The 27,019-nt window shown below is 41.7% G+C and overlaps 1 protein-coding gene across 1 annotated transcript; it reads right to left on the bottom strand.

Moving 5' to 3' along the window:
• Positions 1-779: 779 nt before the first annotated feature.
• On the bottom strand, positions 780-27,019 carry fam120c (family with sequence similarity 120 member C). The gene is made up of 17 exons (XM_084553935.1): positions 25,487-27,019; positions 22,844-23,090; positions 22,585-22,667; positions 21,323-21,451; positions 18,794-18,896; positions 18,616-18,689; positions 17,962-18,236; positions 13,886-14,048; positions 13,699-13,782; positions 12,894-13,065; positions 10,063-10,312; positions 9,589-9,703; positions 9,073-9,282; positions 8,065-8,305; positions 7,253-7,388; positions 6,950-7,013; positions 780-6,799 (listed from the first exon to the last, which is right to left on the bottom strand). Exons 1-17 carry the CDS (start codon positions 26,000-26,002, stop codon positions 6,545-6,547), a joined length of 3,117 nt encoding a protein of 1,038 aa, XP_084410061.1. The 5' UTR covers positions 26,003-27,019; the 3' UTR covers positions 780-6,544.

Below are 27,019 nucleotides of genomic sequence, written 5' to 3'. Positions count from 1 at the left end.
CTAGGATATTTCTGCTTCGTATTTATTTATTTTACAGATGTAATGAGGTAGATTGTTTAAGGCTTGTTTCCAAGTTAAGCATCTACTGACTGTAGTTTTCTATTCAGCTGCAGGTAAAAAAAGGTACTGATCTACTCATCCAGTGTTAGAAGATGTCACAGAATCATACTTAGGAAGAAGTGCATCGTTATTAATAAAAATGACCTTATACCTGCATTATTATGACACTGACAATGCTTTACATATGCAGTTCAGTACAGTGGTTCCTGACCCATGGTTCTGACTCCCTTCTGAAGTAATTCCTGCTGAGATAATCAAACTCTGCAACTGTCAAAACAAGAAATTTAAAATGTAAAAAAACAGTCTTGCCAGTGCTACCATTTTCCTTTTGCAACCTTGTCTCGGCAGCTGAAACAGTAAAAGGAAGCTTTCATTCTCATCTCTGAATGCTGGGGACAGACAGCGACATGTGTCTCAGCTTAGATTATGATGGCAAGAGGAGCTCCAGGGGGTTATTTTAGAAAGCTGTGACTGACGTTCAACAAACAGCAAAAAATACAGCAAATACAGAAACTTCCCTCAGAACTGCCTAAAACTACACTGGACCCAACCTATTCCTTTATATTTCAAATCACATTCAGAAAGGATTCAAGTTCACAATCCAGTTACTGTTTTGCCTCCATATTTAAAGCATCCATCTCTTATTCAATCTCTGTATAAACCTCCAAAATAAAAGCCACCAGAAAAAAAAAAAATAAAAAATCAAGACACTGGACAAATTTTGTACTTTTTTTTTACTAAAAGAATAAATTTTATTTCAGCACTGTAAGTCATTTCCCAACCAGTACAAACATGACTGCCATCTTTTGTCTCTTTCTGAACCTTTCCTCCCCTCCCTCTGTGAGATCAGACCACCAACAGCCAGACAATTAAAAAAAAAAAAAAAAAAAAAATGCTTTCTTTTCTCACCTTTCCACAAACCGTCTGGTGCTTCCATAATGCTAACAATGATGACAAATTATACCAACCATAATTATAACAGCAATAATGATGATGATAATATTTCTATAACAATAATATTATGGATAGATTTTTAACCCTTTTTTTCGCTGCACAGGTAGTTTTGGGTGCTGATGCATCAGGACACATGTTGCTGAGGATTGACTTTACTGGGACTCAGCCACATCAGGGGTGGAGGTCGTGGTGGTGGTGGGGTTATACTGGAGCTTGGGGGGCTGCTGAGGGGGGGAGTGGCAGTGTAGAGAGAGACAGACAGAAATAAGGGACCTTTGTTCAAACTGGACAAAATCCTGCAAATAAATCAGGACAGGTACAACACAACTGATGACTCCTTTCCACATTCTTACGATGACATTAATACTGTTTCACTTCGACAATACTACTTAGTACACATCTGTTCTGGGACTTTTGGTTCTCTTCACATTGTCGAGCTCTTCAGAGATGCTCCCATTTTTGTAGGCAGAGAGGCGGGATGCTTTTAACCGGCTTAATGACAACTCTTTTTATTTCATCAGTAACAGAGAGAGTGAATTTTATTCAAAGTTTCAGCTGAGATTACTGACCACTTCTCCTTCACCTTGACTTACAGCAGACAGTGGAAATGGAATTTGTATAGATGATAAATGTTGTAATTTGTTAGCGATAACTGGTGTGCAAAATGTCAAAAGGTTCAAAGTGACATCTTTGACACCTTCTCTCCTGTCTTTCTGATTTCTGATTAAGTAATCAGGGCTGCAACATTTGTGTTTTTTATGAAAGGTATCAGGAAGTATTTATCATTTTTCCTGCAGTCTAATTCAAATAGGTTTTCTTATTCAACAAACAGCCAAAACATTTCATAGATCATCTAAAAGTTCACATTTGAGCAGTTGGAACCAGTGAATGTCAAATGAATAAAATTGTCTTTTCTACCAAGTGACGGCAGAAAAGCTGGAACCAAAGCTTGAAAAGATATTCTACCATTTTCAATTCAGAATCTTATTCTGACTAATTGTTTTCATCTTTTTCTTGGTCTTTAACCAGTTCCTTCAGGTCCATTATTTCCTGCCTGATATTCATGTGTTGTATGAAGTCTCCTGGAGGGTGGATCAATCTCAGCTTTGACTTTTGAGGAAAGTTCAGCCTCTTTCAAAAGCCTCCGTGCCCACTTACAGCATGACAAGACTCAGTTGGGGAGTCTGGGGAGTTAAAGGCAGGCTTGAGAGAGCGAACGTTTACATGTAAGAATAATGCAAAAGAGGGCGCCAAAACCCCAGCATGACTGAAAGCTTTCAGGCATCATTCCTTTCTGTGTATTAGTGTAGATCTGATGTGAGAGAATGCAGCAAATCACGCAGTCTAAGAACTGAACAAGTGGATTTACCCACAATGCCTACACACACACCAACTATCTGCCGTTCTTGGCCACAAACGTCCAAACCTGCCTGCTCACTTGCTGTCCCACTGTCTGTCTGGGTCTCCACGACAACCACAGTGTAAAACACCTCACAGACTCACACGTGCTGTAATGTCATTATATATAATCATACTCATCAGAAAACGTTTTCATCTGGGGGGGTGGGGAGGGCAAACCGTCGATGTCGGGTGGGTCCTTGGGAAGAAACTACGGGGGGGATTATCGGGAGTAGAGGGGGATGCTAGGTGTACTTTGGTTCTCAGTTGTTTACGAGAGATGTTTCGCTGCTTTGTGCAAGGGCGCAGAGTTCAGCTTCAATTGATAAGAGAGTAAAAATCGTTATCAGGGATATTATGAGAGTCAAACATAGTGCAGACGTCGATTTTCAATCCGTAAAAATGGGCGATGTTTACTTACGTACATAATAAACGGTGAAGTGGTCTAAAGATGCCATATAAAATACAGGTAAGGAAAATGGCAAATCGTTACAGTTCAAATCTCTAGGTTGGCTAAGCGTATTTCAGTACTAACTGAAGCAATGGAAGAAGGATTAGATTAGAAGATGTAATAACATTAAAAATAGTAAGAAAAACACATTTGCACAATTTAATAAAACAGTTTTGATTTTTTTTTTCTGATTTTTTTTCCACTCTGGCTAGATACATACAGAAACTGATTATCAACGTTAATATAACCTTTACTGTTAGTTGGGTTTGATTAAGGGGCGGGGCAGCCCAAAGAGAAAAGAGAAAAAACGGCCAATAGAAACGGTCCTAACGGCTAACGGAGAGGCAGAGAGGGAGGTGAAAGAAAACTGAAATTCAAGGAGGGGGGGGGGGGTGTTAACCTGTGTGTACAATATCTGTGTTTGTGTGTGGCTGCTTTTAACCACCAGCATCAGTGGGCATGTTTGGTGTGTGTGTTTTTGTTTGTATGAGTGGATGCATGTGCTCTACAAGGAAGATTTGAGGGCGGAGAAAAGAAGTGAGTGAATGGGGGAGGGGGGTGCTGTGGGGGCGAGAAAAAGTGTCGTAGCAGGGCAGGGTTAGGATAACAAGCATAAAAATCACTGATCAAATACCTATCAAACTAAAACAGACAAGGACAAAAGAGGGACACTACATCATGTGATGTGTTGACTTTTTTTCCCATACTAGCTACTGTGTAACTCAGGATTTAACATCTATGTAACTGTGTGTGTGTGTCTGTGTGTGTGTGTCTGTGTTAATATGCTGTGTGAATGGATGGTTGTTTTCCGTGACACTTCTGACGTGAGTTTCTAACCCATCCATGCGAACTTTGTGAGTGTGGGACTTCTGAGTCAGTAGAATGTGTTACCAAAATGATCTCTGATGAACTGACGACCACTCGACTGGGAACTGAAACTGCACAAAATCACTTCAGCACAAAAGCAGAGAGAATGCTGCTGGTAACAAATGCAACTGATACCTGTCTGTCTGTCTGTCTGTCGTGTATGTTATGTATGTTGTGTATGTTGTGTGTGTGTGTAACTGTTATCTGGCGAGCGAATCAAGAGAGGGCATCGTATACCAGATCACACTCTGGCTCGCCGCAGAAAAGCCATCTTCTAACAATGTACTGCTGCGATACACATATTTGTACTAATGTCAAAAGTTGAAAGCAGTTAAGTATATGACTCCTAGTAATTCTAGACTTAGTATTTCGGCCAGTGGAGCTATATTCTCTAGCCTAGTCTTGGTGTCTGTGTTTTACAGTTCTGTGTTAAGCCCCGACGCTGTTACCTACTCTTTACCTATAAACACCTACAGCACTCGTATGCTTAATCCCTACCAATAATGGCTAACAAGTCCGAGACCTCTGATTTCATTTGGTGTTGGTGTAAGAGACGGCGGCGTGGCCCAGCCCTGTGATGATGAGCGTAGGCCTACACTCACGGCCGGGTCAACTGTCAGCGTGTCACTGTAATGGTTGAGTTCATAACAGAGGGGATGTCTGACGAGACTACATTAACACTTACATATATAGTCAGGGTTTTTTTTCCTTCAACACGGCATTTCATAAGAACTTGTTCCATGTCAATTTTGTGGCACACGAGCGAGCACAAGTCTTCAACATAGTAAGAAAATAAGGTGCTTCTTGTTGACTTGCCTTTTTTTCCACGTAATGAGTTAATTTCAGCTTCTCTCAGTAAGTTTATAGAGATTAAAGTGTTCGTGGCCAGCATCTCTCAGGCAGTATCTGTCAGTCTACTGCTTTTCCATTTGCAGTTGTGCTACCAGTAATCGGTAAAAAGTACATACTTGTATTTCCGTTGTCAGATGAGACATACTGTGGGGGACACATTTCATTCTCTACAAACATAAGTGCTCCAATAAAACATTTCAGTATCTTAGAAGTCTCAGATTGTGAAGCGGCACTCTCAGGTCCGCTGTGAGGCCTCCCTCTCCTTTGTCATGTGACATGTGATCCAGCCTATAAAGTCTCTGCCGTGTCTGGCAGACGTAACTTCAGGGCAGGGAAGTGCTTCCTGCTGGTCTAAAGTGACACACCAGAGCTCTGCCGGGCAGCAGCTCTCAGTGTTGGGCTATCATAATGACAACAGTTGCTCAAACACCACTTGAGGGTGGAGGGATCTTAGAGGCTTTGCTGCCACACCCCTTTTTTATATCTCTGGCTGCCTCAAAAGGCAAGCCTTAATAAAATACACTTTGGAAATAACTTTTTAGAAATCTGAAATGATTCCTAGGAGTCCTTGATATGGACAATCAAAACTCCTTTTCGCTTCATTGCAAAGTTCTTGACTGAATGTGTGAGGCCAGTCTTAAGGGAACTCTGCGTGGCAGCAGTTACCCAAACTCTCACCATTCACTTCCATCTTCTCATGGGCAGCATTATTCTTTTCTTTTTGGCCTTAACTCAAGAAGGTGCCTCAGAGTTTTTCATTTCTTTGTCACCTGGTAGAGGACTGTCCAGTGTGGTTTAATATTTTTAAAACAAAGTGCTTCTTTGTCTGAAACCACTCTGTTCACATTCTGACGTCTCTCAAATAGATCTCTACCTTTAAATGTAGTTATACATAATAATGATTTCCTTAGCGCAGGGGACACCCTTCACAGAGCGTCAATTCAACTTTATAGGGGCTCGTTTCAAATTCATTATATTTAAATACAACCATAAGTGCTTCTGTTGGGGGTAATACAATCAAAGCTTTGGGAGAAAGGGACAAGGGGGTGGGACAAGAATATAATAATGCACTTTTTTTTGAGGAGCAGGGGAAAATCTTGCATACTTTAGGGGCTTAAGGTGCATAAATTCCTGGGGTCTCCTAGCACAGCTAAGCACTAGACTATGCTACATCGGTCAAAGTAAGATAGCACACTATTACCATGGTGGTACAGAAGTGCTCCAGTGATAGATAACCAATCAATCTATAAAGGGGTTTGTTGTTAGCATGCACGCTAACACTGTGTGTTTAGCATTGCTTGCAGAGTATGATGTGGGGGCGAGGGTCACTGCACAGAAGAATGGTACATCACTTTCCCACATATCCAGAGTCAAACTCTGAACATCCCTCTAAACTCATGTACGACAAACCTCTCACGAGATGGCTATGGCAACACACCACATGAATACACAACTACCGACCATGGCGACCAGTCCTAACTGCTGTAACCATGGAAACCACATCCAATCTGTCACCGTAACCGCAAGCTTAACATCTGTGTGCAGAGATTCAAACAATGGGACCATGAAAACATAAGAAACTTAAACTGTACAGATACCCCTATTAAAGGGGAGGGGGCTCATTTAAGTGATTGGTCGCAATGGGGGGCGGGGCTTCAAGCTTATTTTGCTCTGAGTGCAGGAGGGAGGCATTGAGGAATTTCGAGGGATGGGGCGCTTACAGACTCATGGAGAAGACCTCTCTTAATAAAACAATGTAAAACCACATGAGAAAACTAAAAAGGGAGCAACAGCTAGCTGCTTCAGTCTATCACGTGGAGCAGCAGAGGAGACGATGGGCCTCGCTTCACTTCCTGCTCCATGTGATAATGTGCACAGCTAGCGGACAGGGCTACAAAAACAGGGAAAGGCAGTCGAACACAGATAACTTTCTTAGAGTAGTGCATCCAAGGAAGGACGCCATCACTCCTCCTTCTGTAGCGCTCCGTCTGACGGGCAGTCGTCAAGGCAACAGGGGGCCTCCACTTCCACCCCCTCTGATTGGTTGTCTCTGCTGGCTAAGGCACACGGGATTGGCTGGGCCAGGGGGGCCAACTCCAAAGGCTGGCCGATGGCGGAGGCTGCTGAGCTGCCGTTCAGCTGCTGCGTTGCAACTTCTGGCGTTGAGCCCACCTCCTCTGAGGGCTTTGGGGGACTGCTGGATGGGGGGGGTGACGTCTGAGGGGAGGCAGAACAACAGGTGGCATGAGAAAGCATGTAGGAATCTAACAGATGAAGAAATTAAAGCTCTGATGTCCTTGTCTGATTTTTGCTAAATAACGCTACATGCTGCAGACCGACAGGTTTGGCCTGCTGGTGGTATCACACCTGTGTTCTGTTGGCGGTCGTCTTTTTCCCTCCCCTGACTTTTGCTGGAATCTCTTTACCCCTCCTGTAATGAAAAACATGAAGACAGTTAAAAGAGTACTCCACTGAGAAATGTACTTCTATAATATTGTCAGACCAACAACCGGTCAGAGCCTCAAGCACAGAGCTGCAGCCACAAAGTATCTTATTTGACTTTATCAAGCAGTCCTAACGGAAACCTGTAAAGACTTTGATACGTAAAATATATCCTTAATTTTGCCTGAAAAATTATAACAGGACGAATGGGTTCATCGTTGTACTCACCCTTTCCCTGCTCCCACTGACACCACCTGCATGTTGAAACCCCCTCTTCCACGGATTGGCTTGTTCCCAGCCCACTGGCCAACCACCATGCCAGCTATCTCCAGTTTTCCTCCCTGAGGGGGGATGGACTGAATGCCTGGAGGAAAATAAAAGATTGGAAAGTCATATAAACTAATAAACTACAGCCGTGTCCCAACACAGTGGCATGAGCTGTCTGTGGACACCTCAACGCAAACAAAAGCTGCCCACTGCTTCATCCCCTGAAAAGGGACGGGAAGGCAACACAAGCTTCAAGGAGTAGGCTAGACTAAACCTCCAAACTTACTGATAGTTTGAAAAACACCAGTAATCATGAAACATCCCAAGTGACATCTGATTTGCCGTTTCTGCCCTTTATGTATGTTTTTATAGCGTCTCGTGCTTCTTTTGAATATAGCCTGAATGTCATTTGTGTCTTATATAAAGCTCTTTGATTTATCTTGTAGTTGAAAGGTGCCAAGCTTGCCATGTAAAGACAATAGAAATAGAATAGTTATATAAGAGAATTTAAAGGGACAATAAAAAGTGAATTATTACAAAAAAAAATAATTGTTCGTGGAGCCAATTCATAATTATCTACCAGTAGTTTCAGGAGATTCTCCATTTTCTGCTGCTTTGAATTATGGGAGAATAGTCTACAATTATGATTTTTATGTATCCAATCTGATTCCTTTGATTATGACGTTTTCTCACCAAAGAGCCAGACAAAATTTACAAATTTGAAAGGTTTGTCATCTTCTTTTGCAGAGAAAATAGAAACAAAGCATCTGTACCTGGGAAGGCTCTGGGTCTGTGCTGAGCGGGGTGATGTGGATGATGAGGGTGATGATGAGGAGGCATGCCGCCCATGGGGCGAGGTGGGTAGAGAGGAGGCATGGGGTAGAAAGGGGGCACCATGGCAGGGGGGAGGAAGGCTGGAGGTGGGAGAGGAGGGGGAGGAGGAGGAGGGCGGGACAGGTTGATGCCCTCGAGGATCGCCTGACGCATCTTCTCGACCTTGGACACCAGCTCCTCCTGCAGAGCAGAAAGACGGCTGTGAGTCTTTGAGGTACGAGGGTTACTAACACTGAACATATTTGGTTTTTTACTTTCAATACTACTACTATTCCTTAAAGTAAGCCTTTAAATGCTTATTGTTAACAGGATTTTTCTGATGACAATTGAAAATGTCTGAATTAAACATGAAAAAAAATCCATCTTGTGCTCTACTCACTGATAAGGTCACTTGAATGAATTTAATTAATTTCAATCTTGACCTCATTAAAAGTAGTTTAATGATTTATCAAACACTGTGAACAAGACTGTTGTAAAACCATTTCTATCTGCTCAAACATACAAACTGTTTTCCTATTCTCAGTGTGAGCAGGGCAGATCTCCCACAAACACATTAATAATCTGAACATCACACTGGATAAATGAATATCCAGCGCAGTGCTCTCTGCCTCTACACTACTTAAGGTTACAAAACAGGCAGCAGAATTTGAAACGACTTAAATGGACTGATGGGGAATCAAGTCAGTAAAGGTTCTACTTTGTCCGCTGCATGCTTTAAACATCTTGAACTAATTTTACACATTGTTGTTTTAACGGCTACTTTAACATCACGCCAAGTGACAACCGTTGACAAGTAGTGGTTTAGCCAACGGTGACAAATCTACCGTGCTGGTATTGTACCCTTAGAGATGTATTTTTAATGAAAACTTCATTCCATCTTCAGCTATTTCCTTACAGTGTTTTCTTTTTGTACTTGCAAAAAAACAGTCATCCTTTGAGTTTCATACCTGCCCCTCACACATGTCGAGCAGGGCAGCCCGGTCACGAGCGGCCCGGGCCAGTTTGCTCTGGAACAGTTTGCCGTCAAAGAAGCCCCAGGGGCAGCAGTGTTCCCACGGTAACGGCTGGCCGCAGACATCATTGATGAACAGCGCTGTGTCAACACCAGCCATAAAGAGGGCAGCCAGTTGCACGCCACGGGCATCCACCTTCTCCACCTGACAGTCAACACACAAATGAAATATGGAAGCATTTATAAAGGAAGCCAAGAAGATGGAGGAAGTGGCAGCACAGAAGAGCTGTGAATTATGAGGTCTTCAACACATGGTATGTGGGCACACACATCACACATAGTGCAGAGAGTTCCTGAAGTTAACAGGAAAATGGTTCAAATGAAACAGACAAACTGTCTGACGTGAAAGCAACTCGTACTATCTTGTACACAAAACAAGGAAACTAGAGATACAGAGATGACGCGCAGAAACACCTCTCATTAATAATTATTCCACAGTGACAGAGCTCACCTTGAGCTCTTGTAGCTGGTCGGGTTCATATAGCTGGCTAGAAACAGCTTGGGCCAGGAAGGCATCGAGCTCATGTCTCTGGAGGATCCTTCCCCCAGGCCACTGCATCATATACCTGAAAGGGAAGGAGCAAAGCGCTGACTTCAGAGGTGCAGTTTATTGAAAACAAGCTATTAACACAGAGATGTCTATTATGAAAAATGCCTATTGACATTTCATCATAATTTTTCATATTAATGACAGAAAAATGTGAATAATCTTGTTGCATTACAAGATGGTAATCCATGTCTCCACAGGAAAATATTGATCAATGTACCTTTGCATATCCTGCACTCAGTTACCCGATCGTTAACTCTTAAGCTCAGTGGCTCCTAGATGTCAACAGTAGCCTAGCTGCAATGCTGTCACAACTGTCATAACCACAAAAATACAAATAATACAGTAAATGGTAAGTGGTGCAAAGTATACTGATACCTGAGCACGCAGCACATGAGCAGCAGATGCTGTGGGACCTGTGCTGGGTTGAGTAGGGCTGGGCAGTCGGAGCGTAGGCAGGCCAGGAAGGCCCTGGTTCTCCTGGAGCGGTCCTCGCTGGCACGACCCAACCACAGCCGCCGCAGGTTGGGGCAGGTCCATTCCCGGAAACACAGAGCTGGAACCAGCTCTGGTGTCAGGGCTGACTTGGCCTTGCCACTGCTCCACTCTTTGACTATGACTGGAGGAACTGTGAGACAGAAAAGGGAGGTGTTTCACGGAGATGCACTAAACTTTAAATATACCTTTCTTGTGTGTGTGTGTGTGTGTGTGTATATATATATATATATATATATATATAATCTCTAACCACCATATAATGGATAACAAAAACACTTCTGATTGGCTGTTGGCAGTGATACACAAATGTAAAGGCCCAGACACACCAAACTTATGCCCAAGAACTACTGCCAACAAAAGTCGACTGCGACGTCACTTCAAGTTGCACTTGAACAAACCACAAAGGCTACAGCAAGAGGCAAGCTGGCACATACTCTTTGTGCCCAAGTGAGAAACAAGATTTCATACCAGCAGGTGGCAGTAATCTGTATTCAAAAGGGAAAGAGTTACTATTAGCTGGGAGGCTAGGTAGCTAGAAAGAGCAACAAACCAAATAGTCATACAGAGCAGGCCTCTCCTGAATCACGCTGTTCAGTTGGTCTACAGTTTATTACTTCTGGGTGATTGTGTTGGTGTGAAAATATTTGTGAATTTTAATGTTCAATTGATATGAAAATGAAAAGGGAGAAGAACCATCGGTGTGCTCTTTAAGCTTTGTTGTGTTTAATTCATTAATTTGTTTCCTAAGTTGATCAGCCAATCAGATCGATTTCTCTGACCGACTCGTTTTGCTGCATATTTAACAAACTGAATCTGCTGGAAAAACCATTGACAGGCGTCCAACTAGCGGCAAAGTGCAGGACACACTGCCAACACTAGAGTCCTGAAGAATACACGTGTAAGTGTTATCAGTATCTTTAGGTAAGCAAAAGTCTGGAAGATTAAAATGACTAACTATTTAGTTTGAAATCTATCTAATGTAGCCTAGTAGTCTGCATGTAATCAATTCCTGACTTGTCAAATCAAATTAATTCAGTGCAATTCAAAAGCTTTTCAACAATATTTATTGTCACGTAACATATATGTATGACTGCAGATATGTATAATGTTCTTCCATTAACTGAATAAAAGTGAGCTGCATTTCAAAATAAGAGGAAATGAATAAATGTGAAAGTTGTGAATGGTCAAATAAAGTGCTTAAATTCAGAAAAATAAAGGGAGGAGAAGCTTCACTTTCCCCTTTTCTGTTTCACACCTTGATTCAACATTCTCAACCAATTTTACAAATAATAACTCTCAATACTTAACAATTGAAGACTCTTTCTCACGTTTTCCCTTTCTCCTTTTCTCCATCTCAGTCGTCTGTTTATCTCCCTTTTTTCTACAAGTATTGCTATCTTTCTTTTTCCTTCTACCGTCTTTTCATGTGTGACTTGCCTCTGTGTCTCTCTTCTTTCGGTCTACACAATATTTACCGCCTGGAATCCAATGTACAGACTTGACTGACTGAATGGTATCACGTGAGTATCACATTAACACTTTCGGTCAATTTAGAATCACCAATTAACCTAACAAACATGTCTGGACTGTGGGAGGAAGACAAAGAAGAAAAATAAAAAGCACAAGAACAATGCAAACTCCACACAGAATTGCCCCAGTCGGCCGGTTCAAACCCTTCTCGCTAACCACTGTACCACTGTGACACCACCTTTAGGTATTTCAGTGTGAAATTAAAAATTAGTTTTATAGGAAATACCTAGGAGCAGAAGAGCAGCTGAAAACTGTTGACCTAATCCACCAGTTTTGTGACAAGACAGCAGATATATAGCACTACAATCCACTTCCTATTAGAAGAGAAAGGCCAGAAATATATGCTACAGCAGTGGTTCTCAATTATTTCCTGTCATGCCCCCCCACCCAGGGGACAGATCTTTTTCACGTAAGATTTCACTGGAGTTGTGGCCTGTTTCCAACATCAAAAATTCAATAGCGGATTAATATTCAGTGGAGGTGCTGAGGCATCAGGACACGCTTTATGTTTGCTTCTGGTACATCTTCAAGCATTAACAGATGTTAGACATGTAGAGGTAAAAATTAAAACACCATAACTCAATGAAAATAAAGAAAAAAAGATTCTTTTGCACAGAGTGACATCAACCTATTTGCTCACATATCTTTCTCACTGTCAGCTACAGAGCTGGTCTAAAAGCTTTCTAAAAACGTGACATATGATACTATTATATACCTACCTTTTACTGTTCAGACTGACAGAAATACCCTATTAATTAAAGGACAAAAGTTCTCTAATAATTGCTTAACGATTTATAGAATTTCACAAATATACATACAATTTAAGCCTCTCACATTTAAAGATTTGCAGCTTTTCTGTTCTGCTTGATTGTGCAAACAAGACTGAACTTTTTTTTTTTCCATCTTTCTGATGTATTTACAGCTTGTATTAGGTTTTTAGAGACTCCCCAGGGTATCAGAATCAAACAGACAAATCATTCAACACAGACTCAATGTGAGGCCACGTTAAATGAGTCTTTAATGTTTTTCTACTTCTGTATTTTTATTTCATTATGTTAAACTGAAAAAGAACTATTGTTTCTATTAAAAAATAAATAAATTGAATTTAAAATTTAAAACATTCTGCACTGATATATTGGTTTCTCGAAGACAATGATTAGTTTGTCCGTCCATCTACTCACCTTCCAGAGGAGCCCTCTTGCGGAGAGCAAGCCTCTCCAGGCGGCGGTGTGTTTCCGCCAGGCTGAAGAGGACGCCATAGGCATACTGTCTGGCAGCACGGAACAGCAGAGATGCAGGAGGCAGTTCAGAGTTACACTCGTCCTCTATACACACTGGCATCTTCATCTCTCCCTGAGGGGTGAGTAAAGAGATGAGGTAAGATAAGGAGACCAGAATTATGAAATCTGAAGAAGTTGATATCTATATCCATCTGTCTCACTGATTTTATAACCTCTGTTTAAATAAAGATGACTTAGGCCTTGCGAGGATGGAAGACACAAGGTCAGAGATGACTGAGAAATAAAAACAATGTTAATCCAAATATAAAACAATATTTCTTTACTGAAATTAGGGTTGCAGAAGTGTTTTATATTTGAGGATAAGACAAGAGCATGTTCATAAAATCATCTATTGTTTCAGAAAGGGGAGAGGACCAGTACGTATACACTGGGAGTCCTTCAGGGTTGGTCATGTTTAACCTGCAGTGTTTCTCAAGTCAGGTGATAGTGGAATACCTTCAGGAATAATGGAAACTATTGCACAGCATGTCTCAGCATCAAAACGCCAAGAATTAAAGCTGTCACAGGTGACAAGCTCGAAAAGTCAATTAGTCTGAGTAAATGACTCAGTGATAACGGTTCCCTCGTCCTTGGATTAAAATCGTCTCTGGTTTTATCTGCGTTTCAAAAGCTCAAGAAGTCAAAACCAGATCATCCTGCATTCCGGCCAATATGTTAAACCCTCAATGTGAGACAAACCGTTTACCTTGGTCAATATGTGGTAAATCTGGGGGTACATCAGTCCTCTTCTGTGTCTGTGTTCAGCTACACGAAGAACCTCAGCACTGACCTAAAATGGAAAGAAAAACGAATGGAAACACGGTGACTCTCCAGAACCCACTTTACCTGTACTGTGTCATTTTGACATAATATCTTTAGATTTTGCAGCTCACCTGAGGCAGGGGGGGTGTGGTTATGTCCATGTGACTCCGCGTCGCCATAGACAACAGTGACGGAATGTTTGACCCGCTCCCGTTGCCTTGGGAACCGTCTCCAGAAGCTGAGCCCCCTCTTCCAGCAGGATCCTCCCACCGAGAGGGCTTGTCTGTCAAATGGCTGAGGAGAGAGGGTTTATAGGAGCGATTAGTCATCCTGGAATGAATCTTGTGTCCGTGAGGTTACGGAAAAAAGAAACAATAGGTGAGACACAGTTTTGGCAACAATGATATAGAACTACAGATCCTACACAAAATCTACGAGAACTTTTGTGGGAAATTTAAAAAAAAAGGCTGCCATTGGTGACATTCTCCTCTTTTGTTGTCTACCTGTTAACATTTTTAAACTCCTGTCTGCTACGGAAAATTACAACCACAATAACCTGTAAGCCAGCAACCTGCTTGGTACTTTGTTTCTGTAAAACTCTACAAAGAATATTTGTACCGTCTAACAGGGATGACCTTACATTATCTGACATAACCATATTCTGTCAGAATTTAACTGTTACATCTTTCCAATCCGGCAGTAGTATGTGCCACTAACACTGACTTGCCCAAAGTCCCGATCCCTTACACTTAACATAAGCTGGCAAGTATAGGGACCATTTTCAGAATAAGTTTACACTTTTTAACTCGTATTATATCACACAGTCAGCAAACTGATTGTCTGTTTTTAATTGTGTCTTCTTTTATAAGCAATTAGCCCCCCAACACTACTTGCGAAGTCACCATCACTGCGTCGTAGGCTTAGTGTCGCACAAGATTGGGATTGTTTTAAAGACACACAAACAAGTTAGCAAGCCAAACATTTTTTTTCTCCCTGTCCTCAAAATATAATGAGAATATAATGAGATTAGTAAACAAAATAGTTAAGGAACGAGCATAAAGTTATCCAGTGCATCACTGTCTTGTGTTTAATGTTTGTGTAGCAGGGGACATTACTTTCAACAAGTCAATAAACAATAAATGTGCATTTTATCTTAAGTACACGTCAGTTAATTTTTCTAAATCCAACAAAATGCAAGAGGAGGAAAAAACTCCAAAATCATTTGTTTAAATCTGCACTTGATTTGCTCTGCTACTCCATCCTCCTCAGTATCTGTAATCCTTGAGTCTCTAAGCTGCAGCTGAGCTACTTTACATAGTAAGCTTGTTGAACAAAAGCCAGTCAGTCAACAAGTGTCTGTGATGCAGAGATGCTGTGGGTGCTGGATGATATGACAATACTACAACAACAAGTCAAATTATAATTTCATTGGGAAAGAGACAGTTTCTCTATGTCATGCAGTACTGGTCGGGTTCTTGGTTGTTTTATAAAACATTTCAGGTCTTAATTTCCAAATATGTTGTGTATCGCGCTCAATAATGTTTCATGTACACATTATAATTTGAGCCATGCTCTTCCATATAAATGGACAGGTTCACCGAGCCATCCATTATTTTTAAAAGCTTTGCCTTCTACAATGAATAAATCTGTAGTTCCAGGCAGTGGTAATATAAAATATTTAGGGTGACTATACATTCATCAATTTATTCAGCAAGCCAGCTTTGATAAAAGCTATTTACGAAAGGTATTATGAGTAGAATAATTGGTTTGTGTCGGCTCTCTGACTATGTTTTGATCCATTTCTTTTACATAAAGCTTTCATCGTCCATACTTCAGGTTTGGGAGGTGAGCCATTTGTTCCTCAATTGATATTACTGGTTGCATTCATTCATATCCAGAAATGGCTCTTACCTAACTTTCCAAGCCAGAAAATATTTTGATATATTACATGATTTACTGTATATCACTATGTGGTCCAGCAGTAAATCATCTGATATCCACTATCATCACATTACCGACATTAATAAACCTAAATTAATAAGTATAAACTTCAGAACTTGTGGAGAGAGATTATGGAGAGAAACATAGACGTCACTGGGCTTGCTCAGTCTTGTTTGCCTTTATGCTAAAGTAGCCAAACAGGTTGGAAGGACAAGACATTGGGCAGGGTAGTTTTCAGACACACACAGTAACACTGCTGACTCAGTGAGTGCGTAAGGGTTCAATAAATATTGCTTCCAGCATTTTTCAACGTGGCAACAGGAAGTGGTTTAACTGCTGGAAAAATGTGTTGAACAGTAACAACATCAAGAAGGAAATGTATTTTGCGCTTTTTCAGAGGCAGCATCAGTGGAGGATTTTAAAACCAATCAATCTCATCATTTATGAAAATTGTGCTGCAGAGAATAAGAGCTTGTTAAACTCCCACTGCTTACATGTTCTACATATGCTATTTTGTAGGATATTATATCCATGAAGATTGCAGGGATGAATAGAAAAGAAAAATAGTGACAGGAAGATTGTGTAAAACGACTTATTCACAGTGTCCCTTTGTTACTTGACCTGATTTTATTTTTGTTGTACATGAGAGATAATTATAAAGAAACAACTGTATCAGGAAGTCAATTATAAGGAAAACAGCACTGACATTTAATTTGTCTGTCTTTGTAATTAACCTTGTGATGCTGCATTAATTACATTGGCAGTGATAAGGAAACATTACCATACTACTATGGATATGCCCCCTGATCTGATATTGATCATTTAACATTCAGTACTGGCCGATCCGAGTCGCGGTCTAATTAATTAACCCAAATGTCCTCTCCTGGAGATTCACAAAGGCTTTTCTTATCTTCCTTATATTATCCTAGGTCACATCTGCACCATGCGACTGTATCAACTTCAATAAATAGGCCTGTCAAAGCTAATGTAGCAAGGAGACGGTAGCTTCTACCTTTGCTTCGAAAAACCTGTGTTCTGTACTTCAGAAATGGGCTGGTCTAACTCTATAACCCTCTCTGGAATAGTTTTTGCCTGACGCTGTCGCAAGGAAACTTTTTTCTTGTCTTAAATGCAGCACTCGTTGTTTTTTCAGTGCAGCCTCTGCGCCGAGTGCACCCGACGTGTTCTGTTTATTTTCTGGTGTTGAATCAAGTTGGTAGTATTGACTAGCGATCTCTTACTACCACCTCACAAAACATCACACTCCATAATTTATAAATTGCTGTCTGACTGACAATTTCCAGAGTCAAGTACTTCCACACATCTGACGAGTCATGCGATTTTGGTTCCTCTTATTTTTCTTAGATTTTTGGCTGCTTTGACGCGAGCAAACCACCATTAAAACAGACGAGGAAGAAGACGTTTTGACGCTACAGGGACGTGATTTTGGTTCATGGTTTATATAAAAAAAACTACAAAAGTTTGGCTGAAGCCCAATACTGATTTCTTGCTACTGATCGGTACATCTTTACATAATACTATGTTTATAGCTGCCTTGTGAGATTGCAATCATGAATTTATGTAGCTCTGTATCGATGTGGTAACAAGAGACCATGAATCGCAGTTGTAGCAATTATAGGACAAAAATAACTCTGGAGATGCGCATGGCAGGAAGTGGGCAGGTACCAAGTTGAACTAATCCAAACTTCAGTTAGAGTGACTGACCAAGATGTAGCAGCGGAGTTATTGACGGTATTTACTTTTCAACTAGAACAAGGAAGAACTAGCGCTGTCTATACATTAGGGCTGGGTTCAAAAAGACTGATTTTCCGAATCAAGTCCATCTTGAGTTGAAAGACCTGATATCAATTCATAAAACCCTCAGATCGATTATTAAAATCTTCGTTATAGCCCACAGTCTCTCATTCCATACCTTGCTACGCTCTCACATGACTGGTTGCGCTCAACAAAATTTGGTTATTTTGCTCATTTTACTCCAAACATTTGGAGTGGGAAATATACAAGAGGGTTACCTAGGTAACCACAGACTGGAACGTCAACTAGTGACCAACAGTCAGCTACAAAGAAATGGACGATGAGTGAATCACTTTGTATGTGAATAGGGCAAAAAAGAAGCAATTACTCCCAAATTTGATTCAACACATTCTCTACACTATTGGTAATGCTTCTGAGAACTGTCATCGTAAAGTGTAAGCAGCCAACATACTGTGAAAACGTTGCTTAAATTGTTTAAATGTGACTTTACTTTGCGTTGCTGTCGTTGGGTTCATCTCCATCCGATGATGAAGAAGGAGATGGAGAGGGACCGGACTGAGTGCCGGTGTGATGATTGGGTAATCGACTTCCACTCTGTGTAGAATCATATGGAGCTGACCAGTCAGTGAAGCCCATCTTGGTGGTCAGTGAGTCGTTGCAGTCCTGGGATGGCGGCTGCGGGGTGTGGAAAAGAGGGGCGGGGCCAGGTCCGTATGGAGCATTCTGATAGGGTGGCTTTAACCCCGGAACCTGGGGGGGAGGGAACTTGGATTGGACCAAGAGGAGAGGGGAGGGATGGATGAAAAGAAAATGGGTTGAAAAAAGAGCAGAAGCATGAGAGTGTAGAAGAACAGTGAGGGGAGGGAGGGAGAAGATATCTCAGGGGTGGGAATTAACACTGTCCTATATTATCTGAGATCAAACTAGATGCATCCAATCAAGGCTAGTGGGAGGATTTGGGATGGAAAGGACTGAACCCTCCTCCCTCTGCCACTTTTTTCCCCTTAAATGAGCACATGCCACAAAGGGATTTCAAAGAGCAAAAAACTTAATCCACTCTGCTAGATGTGGATTTACAGAGAGCAGAGAACAATTACACCCAGACATCAAAGAGACTGACGGATTACAATGTACAGGAATCTACCTGATTCTTTCCAGGCTGCATCGGTCCCATGTGGCCAGGTGGTCCCCCAAATGGACCGGGTCCAAACCCGGGTACTGAGCGCGGAGACACAAAAACAGGATTAAAAAGGGTAAAAATATATTCAGAAAGACAAAAATTATTAGATTAAAACTTGTTTTCTAAGCACTCTGCGACTCACAGATGAAAGAGGAGGGCCCCATGTTAGGCGAGCGCGGTTTGGAAGCAGCTGAGAAATACTCCACAGCTTTCTTGAATCGCTCCACCTTGTCCTCCATACGAGACTGTGAATGAAACAAAGCAATAGGTTGCCTACTTATTATAACAGTGTGGATGTTCTAGCTGTGGGATATGTTAGTGAACTTTCCCACAAACCAACAAAATCAAGATCTTGGAAGAAACTCAGGATTACTGTCAACATGTGTTTTCCAATCGGGCCTCCCAACTCTCCTCTGAATCTTTAGTTTGGAGTGAATACAAATGCCTGTAATAACTAAAGGAGCCACTGGGATGGAGTCTATTACCTTGATTCATTTTTGTCTTTGTTCCAAATCAGAAAATACTTGGATTTGTTCTAGGATTAAGCTGGCAATAATGAAGGATCCTAAGAAAAGGTCTGTCCGTCTCTCAGTAATCAACAACTTCCTGTCCTGTCTCTGACACTCAGCTTTTAAGATAATGGTTACAACTGAAGACAAAAATCCCCAAGGTCACAAATGTGCATTATACTATAGAGGGGAATTTACTCATCTTTCAGCTGTAAGATATATGAACATTTAGAAACGTAGACAGTGATTAGTTCACCCTATTGTCTTTTTATTATTTGTTGCCAATGGAAGAAATATGGAATATTCACAAATTTCTATTTTATTGGCCAAAAAGCCTATCAAATGAAATGGATCAATCAACCCTATATTAAAACACCCTGTCTGTTGGTGCCTGTCATTCTGGGTGTTTCTTGTGGTGTATGACAACGGGATATTGGCAGCGGATCCTCTGGGTGGTAGGATCAGGCCTCCATGGATCAGGCTTGTTCCAGCGCATCCTGCAGATGCACGATTGGACTGGGATCTGGGGATTTTCTAGGCCTCAATGTTTTGTCATGTTCCTCAAACCATTCCTGGGAAATTTTTGCTGTTTGCCACGGTAGCTAGCCAAGCCTGTCACCATTGGTGCATGCTGCCATGAAGAGGTGTGCTAGGTGTCAGTGCGAATGCGTCCTCGTGAATGCTAAGAGCAACGGTTTCCCAACAAAACTTTGCACTTTAACAAGCTGATTAATGTTATGAATTCACTTGTCATTGGTTTTAATGTTGTAGCTGATCAGGGTATTTGCGGTTGGAGCGATTTGAATGGTTTGTGTCTTAGCAAATCAGTTAGCTTATTCTTGCAGGCATGTTTTTCTTGCAGTTGCACACTGCAAAACTACTATGTCGTAGAGGAAGAAATGGTCAACAGTGTGGCTTTATTTAATCAGAAATCAATAAGGAAATTGAGAAGGAATTGGAACAAATCTTATTAATAATCCAGCAGTCTCGGACGCAAGTAGTTTAGCTCATGTTCCCTCAACAAAGAGGAGTCTTTGAAAATCTATGATTGTAGAATCTTTTGATCAGTTTACGTGGTGACTTATATTTTTGCCAATGTGATAACCAATAAAGCTCAATTAATATCAATGACTTAATCCTCAAATTGCTTGTTTTATCAAACTGAGCATCCTAAAGCTATTCAGTTGACCTAATAAAATAAAATTTTCACATTTGAGGAGCAGGAATAATTTACTTGTAACTAGTATATTACAAATGTTGACAGGATTTTATCAATAGCCCAGATTGGTCTGCTCTAGTTAATCCATGACGAGCCAAGCCAATGTGTAAAAGGTAGCTACAAAGCAACAAGGTTGACCCTCATCCTCTGTGCGGGACACTTCAGAGAGAAAAAAAGTCTTAAAAAGACTTATCTGAATATCTGTGATTTGGTGTTAAGCTCCACTGAGTATACACTTTTTTTTTTTTTTTATCAGCCCTGTTCTGCCCCGCAATAGACAGATAGGTTACTACTTAAACAAATCCAGCATTTCCTCCTGTGGCTCTTCACATTAAAATCTTTCCACTGGTGAACCAAAGAGATTAGTTTTTGGCAAAGACGTTACATTAAAAGGTTCTCTGTTCACCCCTGGGTTAGCAGAGCTTCAACTACTTTATCTTGCTCTGTGGTGCAGTGGAAAAACACTTGCACTGTGCCAGCGTGGTTCAACTGATCATATAACACCACCACAATGGAAAAACCTTATGAGCCAATGAATGTCATAGAACAATGACAAGACATTAAGTACATCAACACCTTAAACGGCACTGAACTCTAATCTGACTTTTCTGTTCCAAAAAAAACAAACAAACAAACACAGCAAATCAAATATAAACTTTACAAATTTTATGTAATCAACACAACATCAATCACTTCTGGTAATCAGATGGACTTCTATCAGATACTGTGTGATCCTATGGTTTAGCACTGATGTGTGAGGAAGTAATCAGATGCTGATTCAGGCCTTGAGTCAACAGTAATGACCTATTTAACTGTCCGCAAAAGCCTGGTGTATGAGGTAAAACATTAACAGAGATCATTGTTCTGTGAACATGGTTTTCATGTGCAGTTTATTGAAAGTAATTAGTCATAGCCAGCGAAAAGACAGTCCACACAGTCCTACCTGTGACTGTTTGAAGACATCTCTGGCAATGGCATCGAGGTTTCCCAGGTCTTTGATGGAGGAGACATACTCTGAGACAGCTTTGATCACCACCTCACAGGGCGGCAGCACCAACTGATGGGCTCGCACCTGAGACAGCAACAGAACAGATTGTCATGCATTCATATGTGTGTGTGTGTGTGTGTGTGTGTGTGTGTGTGTATATATATATATATATATATATATACATACATACATATATATATGGAGAGAGAGAGAGAGGGTTGAAATAACGCGCAAGGGGCTACATGGACGTAATGAGGTATATTTGAGTTTGATGCCAGATTCTGTCATCTGTTGCTTGTGCTATACTTTGGCATATAAACAAATATTTTTGTGTTCACCACATATTAGACCTTCATACACAATACAGAGATTTAAATGTTGGAAAGCTTGTGTACCAAAGTTGACTTTGACTCAAAATCAAATTATCCAGACAGTTACTGCATTTCCAAGGACACTATTATTCCACTAATAATCAGATTAAAATACCTCCCGTAGCTACTTCTATTACAGCAGACCGGCCTCATCAGAAGGAATTTTCAATATATGCCCTGTGTGGGGTAAATATTAGATGACGAGTTTCCAGAAGGGACAGAAACACGGAGGTAGCAAAACAACAGGTTGTTCGAAAGATGAAAGAAACTCCTTCATCTCCTTCTATTTGAATAAACTGAGTTGGGGAAAAAATGTCTTCTGCGTCCTCTTCTATGTCTGGCAGATCTGAATCTCCATAGCGGGCAGAGCCACTATACACTTCACAGCCACTTATCTAAACTTTTTTTTAGCATTCATGTAAACAGTTATGATTTCAATCAGCTTTGAAGAACCATTCAGATCGACAGATTATCTAGAGATGTTTTTACTTCAGGCTGTGCATAGAAAAGCAGATCAATAATACGCTTTAAAGATGGAAAAGGGTGTATTTATTTTTCATTCTGGTGTATCTGTGCATTTAACAATTGGCGCATTATTTCTCCCTTTAACTAAAGCAGCTTTCCTGCCCAACCCTAAATCGTTCATTACAATCACCTCTACTAACACACACGCTTCCTTCTAAAATATAATATGTGTAATAATAAAACATCAAAATCCTTGCTCTGTTCAAAACTCAGGTAAAAGCTCAGATCAATATTTGACTAATTGGAAAATAGTTACTGCTAATATTTTCTCAGAGCAAGTTGAAGTATGCAAATCACTTTGGACGTGGAAGCATCGGGTACCTTGAGGGAAGCTAGTGGGTGTTCTGGTCCCAGCAGGCTCCAGTGGAAGGCAGCCAGGTCCTCATCAGGCAGAATATGATTTCCTACAACACACAAAATGTTTGTCAATGATCAAGAACAACAGAGAAAGCAGGGCGCAAAAAAATATCGCTCAAAAGTAGGGGCGTGAGCTTTTAGTAACAGAGCAATGAAAGGAAATGTGGGATACATGCTTGATATTTGTGTACGAGGACGTATATGCAGATGTGGTCCTCCTCACCCAGCAGAGCAGCGAAGCAGGGCAGGTGCTGTGTCTTTAGCCCGAGCTGCCTGGCGGCCTCAGACAGCAGATATTGGTGTGTGGTCAGGTTCTTGCCATTCCAGCTCAGTTTGAGCGCATGTGAGGAGAAATAGGCAGGTACATTGCAGAGGGCAAACTCAGAATCCTGAGCAATTAGGCCGGCAAATCCATAGTCCCTATAGAGAGACAGCACTTCCTGGTGGTGGTCCTCCAATGTCTGTACAACCTGAAGGTGCAGAATGGACACATTCAGTTTCATGAGCATTAAAAACAAACTTTGAACAAGTCTGTAACATAACAATGCCTTCGACTTCATATTTCATATAAAAACCGCACAGTAGCAACCATTAGTTTATTATTCAATTAGCTGATGAATGAATCACCAACTACATAGAATGAAAATCAAGATACAGGTTCTATAATTTGTGGCTTTTCACAGTTTTGTTTCTCTGTAAAGGCAACGAAGGCCAACTATGACATCACTTGTGTATGGACCAAAAAGTTGCACTTGAACACTTCGCAAAGACTGTAACCAACAGCCAGCTGGCACATAACGTCTGCACCTGTGTGAGAAGACATAACTCTTGATGCCAGCAGTAGTCTGAATTCATCGAAAGGAAAAACACAGAAGAGCCACTACTAGCTGGGTGGCTAGGAACCTCGGCAGAGCTATAAACCATCATACAGAGCTGGCATCATGCTGATCAACTGGTCTACATTTTTTTCACTCTGATGTTGTTGTAAAAATATTTGCATATTTGAATGTTCAGATTAGATAAATGATGATAATGAAAGGGTGTTCTTTGTGCCCTTTGAACTTTTATTTACTTTTGTCACTTCCGTTTCTCTTCACATGCGCAAGTTCACTACGCTAAACAGCCAATCAGATCTCTCACAGATGCATCCTGCAGCCGCATCAACGTACTGAATCGGCCGACAGGGGTCCAACTTGTGGCAACGGTGTAAGACACACCACAAAAACTATAGGGCCACAGATGCTCATCACTTAAAAAGGTTAGCATTGGTCAACATGTCCAGCTACCATGGCAGCCGTCACTGCAATATATTCAGTTTCTGATGAATCTGTAGTGCTGACAGTTTGTATGTGCAACAAAATACTTGCTGTGATAAATGACAACAAATCATAAACCACAGTTTACTTGTAAAAATACATCAGTGGAAAAACAGCGCAGTACTATTTTTTTTTGTGTGTGCAGTGAAGCAGATATCTGGACATATGGCAACATGATTTCTTCAGAAATCACTGATGAGGTGCAAGACAGCTTTGGGATTCTTGTTAATCAATGTCAGAGTTAATCAATGTGAAATCTAAATAATTACACTAAGTTACTTCAGTTAAAAAATCTATTTAATGGGCTTCTAATCAAATCTCTGACTTTGACTAAATGCAATATAGGACAGGGATGGCAAGGATGAAAATGTGTGAAACCTTCTTCTAGTATTATTCACCAATAACAAGCTAAAAGAAACAATAACTTAACTGGTATGCAACACATACAAGGCTAAGAAGAACATCAAACCATAACCGCACTGAAGTGAAGGTGAATAGCAGGTAGAGGTAAAAACTTGGAGCTACAGGAACATGACTGCTTCTCTGATACAAGTAGGAAAAACAAGCAAGTACCACAGAAACCGTAAGCAACGATGCTGTACAAACACAAGAAGCTGCAGACTGTGTTGTGGTGTAATGTGGGTGGATTATTTTTTTTTTTAATTCTAACAAGTATCCTCTCAGGATACACTGTGACATTGTGTTTTTGTTAAACTAGCATGCAAGCAGATGGAAAGGTAGACAAAAAGCAGAGCAGCCGGTAACACTGACAGGAGGAACTCTGTCAGGCAATCAGTGCTTTATGCACATTTATATCAGCATGCTACAAGTCACATTCACTAAAAGTTATTCTTTGCTCAATAATCAGATTTAATTTGCTTTAATATACTCTGTCAGGTTATTAGAATTATGTAGACATAGCGCCTGGTTGCTACTATTGTGTTAATAACCTATTTAATTTGAAACACAAACAATAACCAACTGATATGCAGAAACCATTCAGACTAAAAATAGTCTTCCCACTGAGCAGCTGTTCAACAATGCATGTAAAGGTTCACTGAGTTCATGTTATGTAATATACAGGCTAGTCTGTGCCCTGCTGTATGATACACATTTCTAACTCTTGCAGATTCAGGATGCACAGACTGGCTGGGAGGCAGCTGCTGCTTAATTTATCTAAAAAAACTCTGTTGCACTGCATAGACTTCTCTTCCCAGCAGACCAGCCCAAACACATTATAGAGAGCAAAGAACACCAGCTACAGGCAACAGCTAGAAACAGACATCTGGTTCTGCTGGATACAAACAGCCACTGTTTGACAGATCGGGTCTGTGTTCGTGGGCTACATTAAACAAGCAGACCCAGGTTGATTGATCTCAGTGGTTAGAGCTGGTTGTTGCAAATGCTCACAAACTGCAAGGAGTTAAAACACGGAGGAATGATGTAAGCTCCTAAATGGGCGTGTAGCATGAAAGGGCAAGTGTAAAATGAACAGCACGCTATATGACCACAATAAAACATGTTCACACAACTAGGATCACTTTGCTCACCCGCACTCGGAAGCGGAACATGGCGAGGCGGACGCAGTGGCTGAGGCAGGCCGGGGGCAGGAACCATGCCCGGGGAGGCGGGGTGGCCTTGCTGCCGACGTGGTTGACTATCAGCTGCGCCGTCTGTCGCTGGCCCTGAGCTCGCCGCGCCCACTCGGGCCAGCGCTCCTTCCCCAGTGTGCCGTTGAAAACCACGACCAGCTCCAGGCCACCCTGGTACAGGCAGGCCTGTGACAGGGCAGCCAGGTAGCCCAGCATGGCGTTCCACTCGCCTCCGCACACCCAGTCCGTCTGGTAGCCGCCGTACAGGCGCTGCAGGCCGGAGTCAGCGTCGATTAAGATCCTGGCAGGCGGGGGCGGGGGAGGCATGGGCCCGGGGTGATGGTGGTGGTGGTGTGGGTGATGATGGTGAGGGGGCTGGCGGGCCGCGGTACGGGCAAGCTTTAGTAGGTCCACTGGGACTGCGGCCCCGGGACACCGCTTCTCTAGATACTCTTGGAAACCCTGCACTCCCATGACGGTGTTGTTGAGCCTGTGCGTCTGGCCGGGAGCGGGGTCTGAATACGTTCTGTACGCCGTGTTTGTGATGTGTTGTGGGGCGAGACAGTAGCTAGCTGTGCACTGTAGGCAAGCTAACTGGTCTCCGATGTAGTGACTAACTGTAGTTAAGTTAACCCTGCAAAACAACTTATCTGTCGCCCAGACTACTGAAACGAGTCACCGTGCACTGATCTGCACGCGTGTCTGCTAATGTTGCTTATCCGGAGATATCGAAATGCCAATTTCTCAGTTTTGGTCGTGGGTGCTCAGTTTAGTGTCCATCCCTGTGGATTTTTGGTGAGATGCCAGCAAGGCCAGTGCAGCTACCTACAACCAGAAAAAGTTCAACACATTTCCTGCTCCCATAATTTGGCTTTAACACAACCAGCTTCCAAAATGTAGTTGGCAGCAAGTAACGGAAATGCAGCGAGGTGGTGGATATTACTGGGAAATGTCTACAAAATAACAATCCCGCTGGTTAGTGGACATGAAACAGATGCAATACTGCGCATTAGTTAGCAACCCACAGGCTGGATGGCCAGTTCGCGGACATGATGTTAAATCGAGCAGCTTGAAATTCGTTATTATCAACTGACAGCTGAAAATGTTGACATTTATTCTGCACTACTTCCGAGGATTTTCAGCACATTTGTAGCGGTAACTTGTTGGTTCGCCTGTGTCAGAATATCAATTAAAACAAACTAATAAGCAGTGTGCCTGGCTGACGGGCTAGCTCTACTAATATTTGCTAACTGTGGCTAGCTGTTAGCTTCTGGCAGGGTCCCCGGCGTGATTTGACGCGTCAACTCCCGAAGACAAGTCCGGGGCGGACACGACGCGGAATGAGATGGATGTTTGACGAAATAAAATAAAAGTAACTAAAAGAAAATAAAAATAAAAGCCCGATGGTGCCTCCCTCGCTTTCTTCCACACTCACGGCTTCATGTTGCAGAGGGGAACATTACTTCCAAGCGACATCAGCCATCTTGCGAC

Source organism: Chelon labrosus (assembly GCF_963514085.1).
Source record: "Chelon labrosus genome assembly, chromosome: 10".
Lineage (NCBI taxonomy): Eukaryota > Metazoa > Chordata > Actinopteri > Mugiliformes > Mugilidae > Chelon > Chelon labrosus.
The sequence above is the reverse complement of the archived record's forward strand: the minus strand, read 5'-3'. Positions and strand labels throughout refer to the sequence as shown.

Excerpts from the sequence above, each read along its gene's own strand:
- fam120c (XM_084553935.1), bottom strand. The coding sequence starts at position 26,002 with ATGGGAGTGCAGGGTTTCCAAGAGTATCTAGAGAAGCGGTGTCCCGGG. Across the intron at positions 18,897-21,322 it reads ATGTCTTCAAACAGTCACAG|TCTCGTATGGAGGACAAGGT; the intron begins GTAGGACTGTGT and ends TTTCATTCACAG. Across the intron at positions 14,049-17,961 it reads CCCAACGACAGCAACGCAAA|CCATTTGACAGACAAGCCCT; the intron begins GTAAAGTCACAT and ends CTCTCTCCTCAG.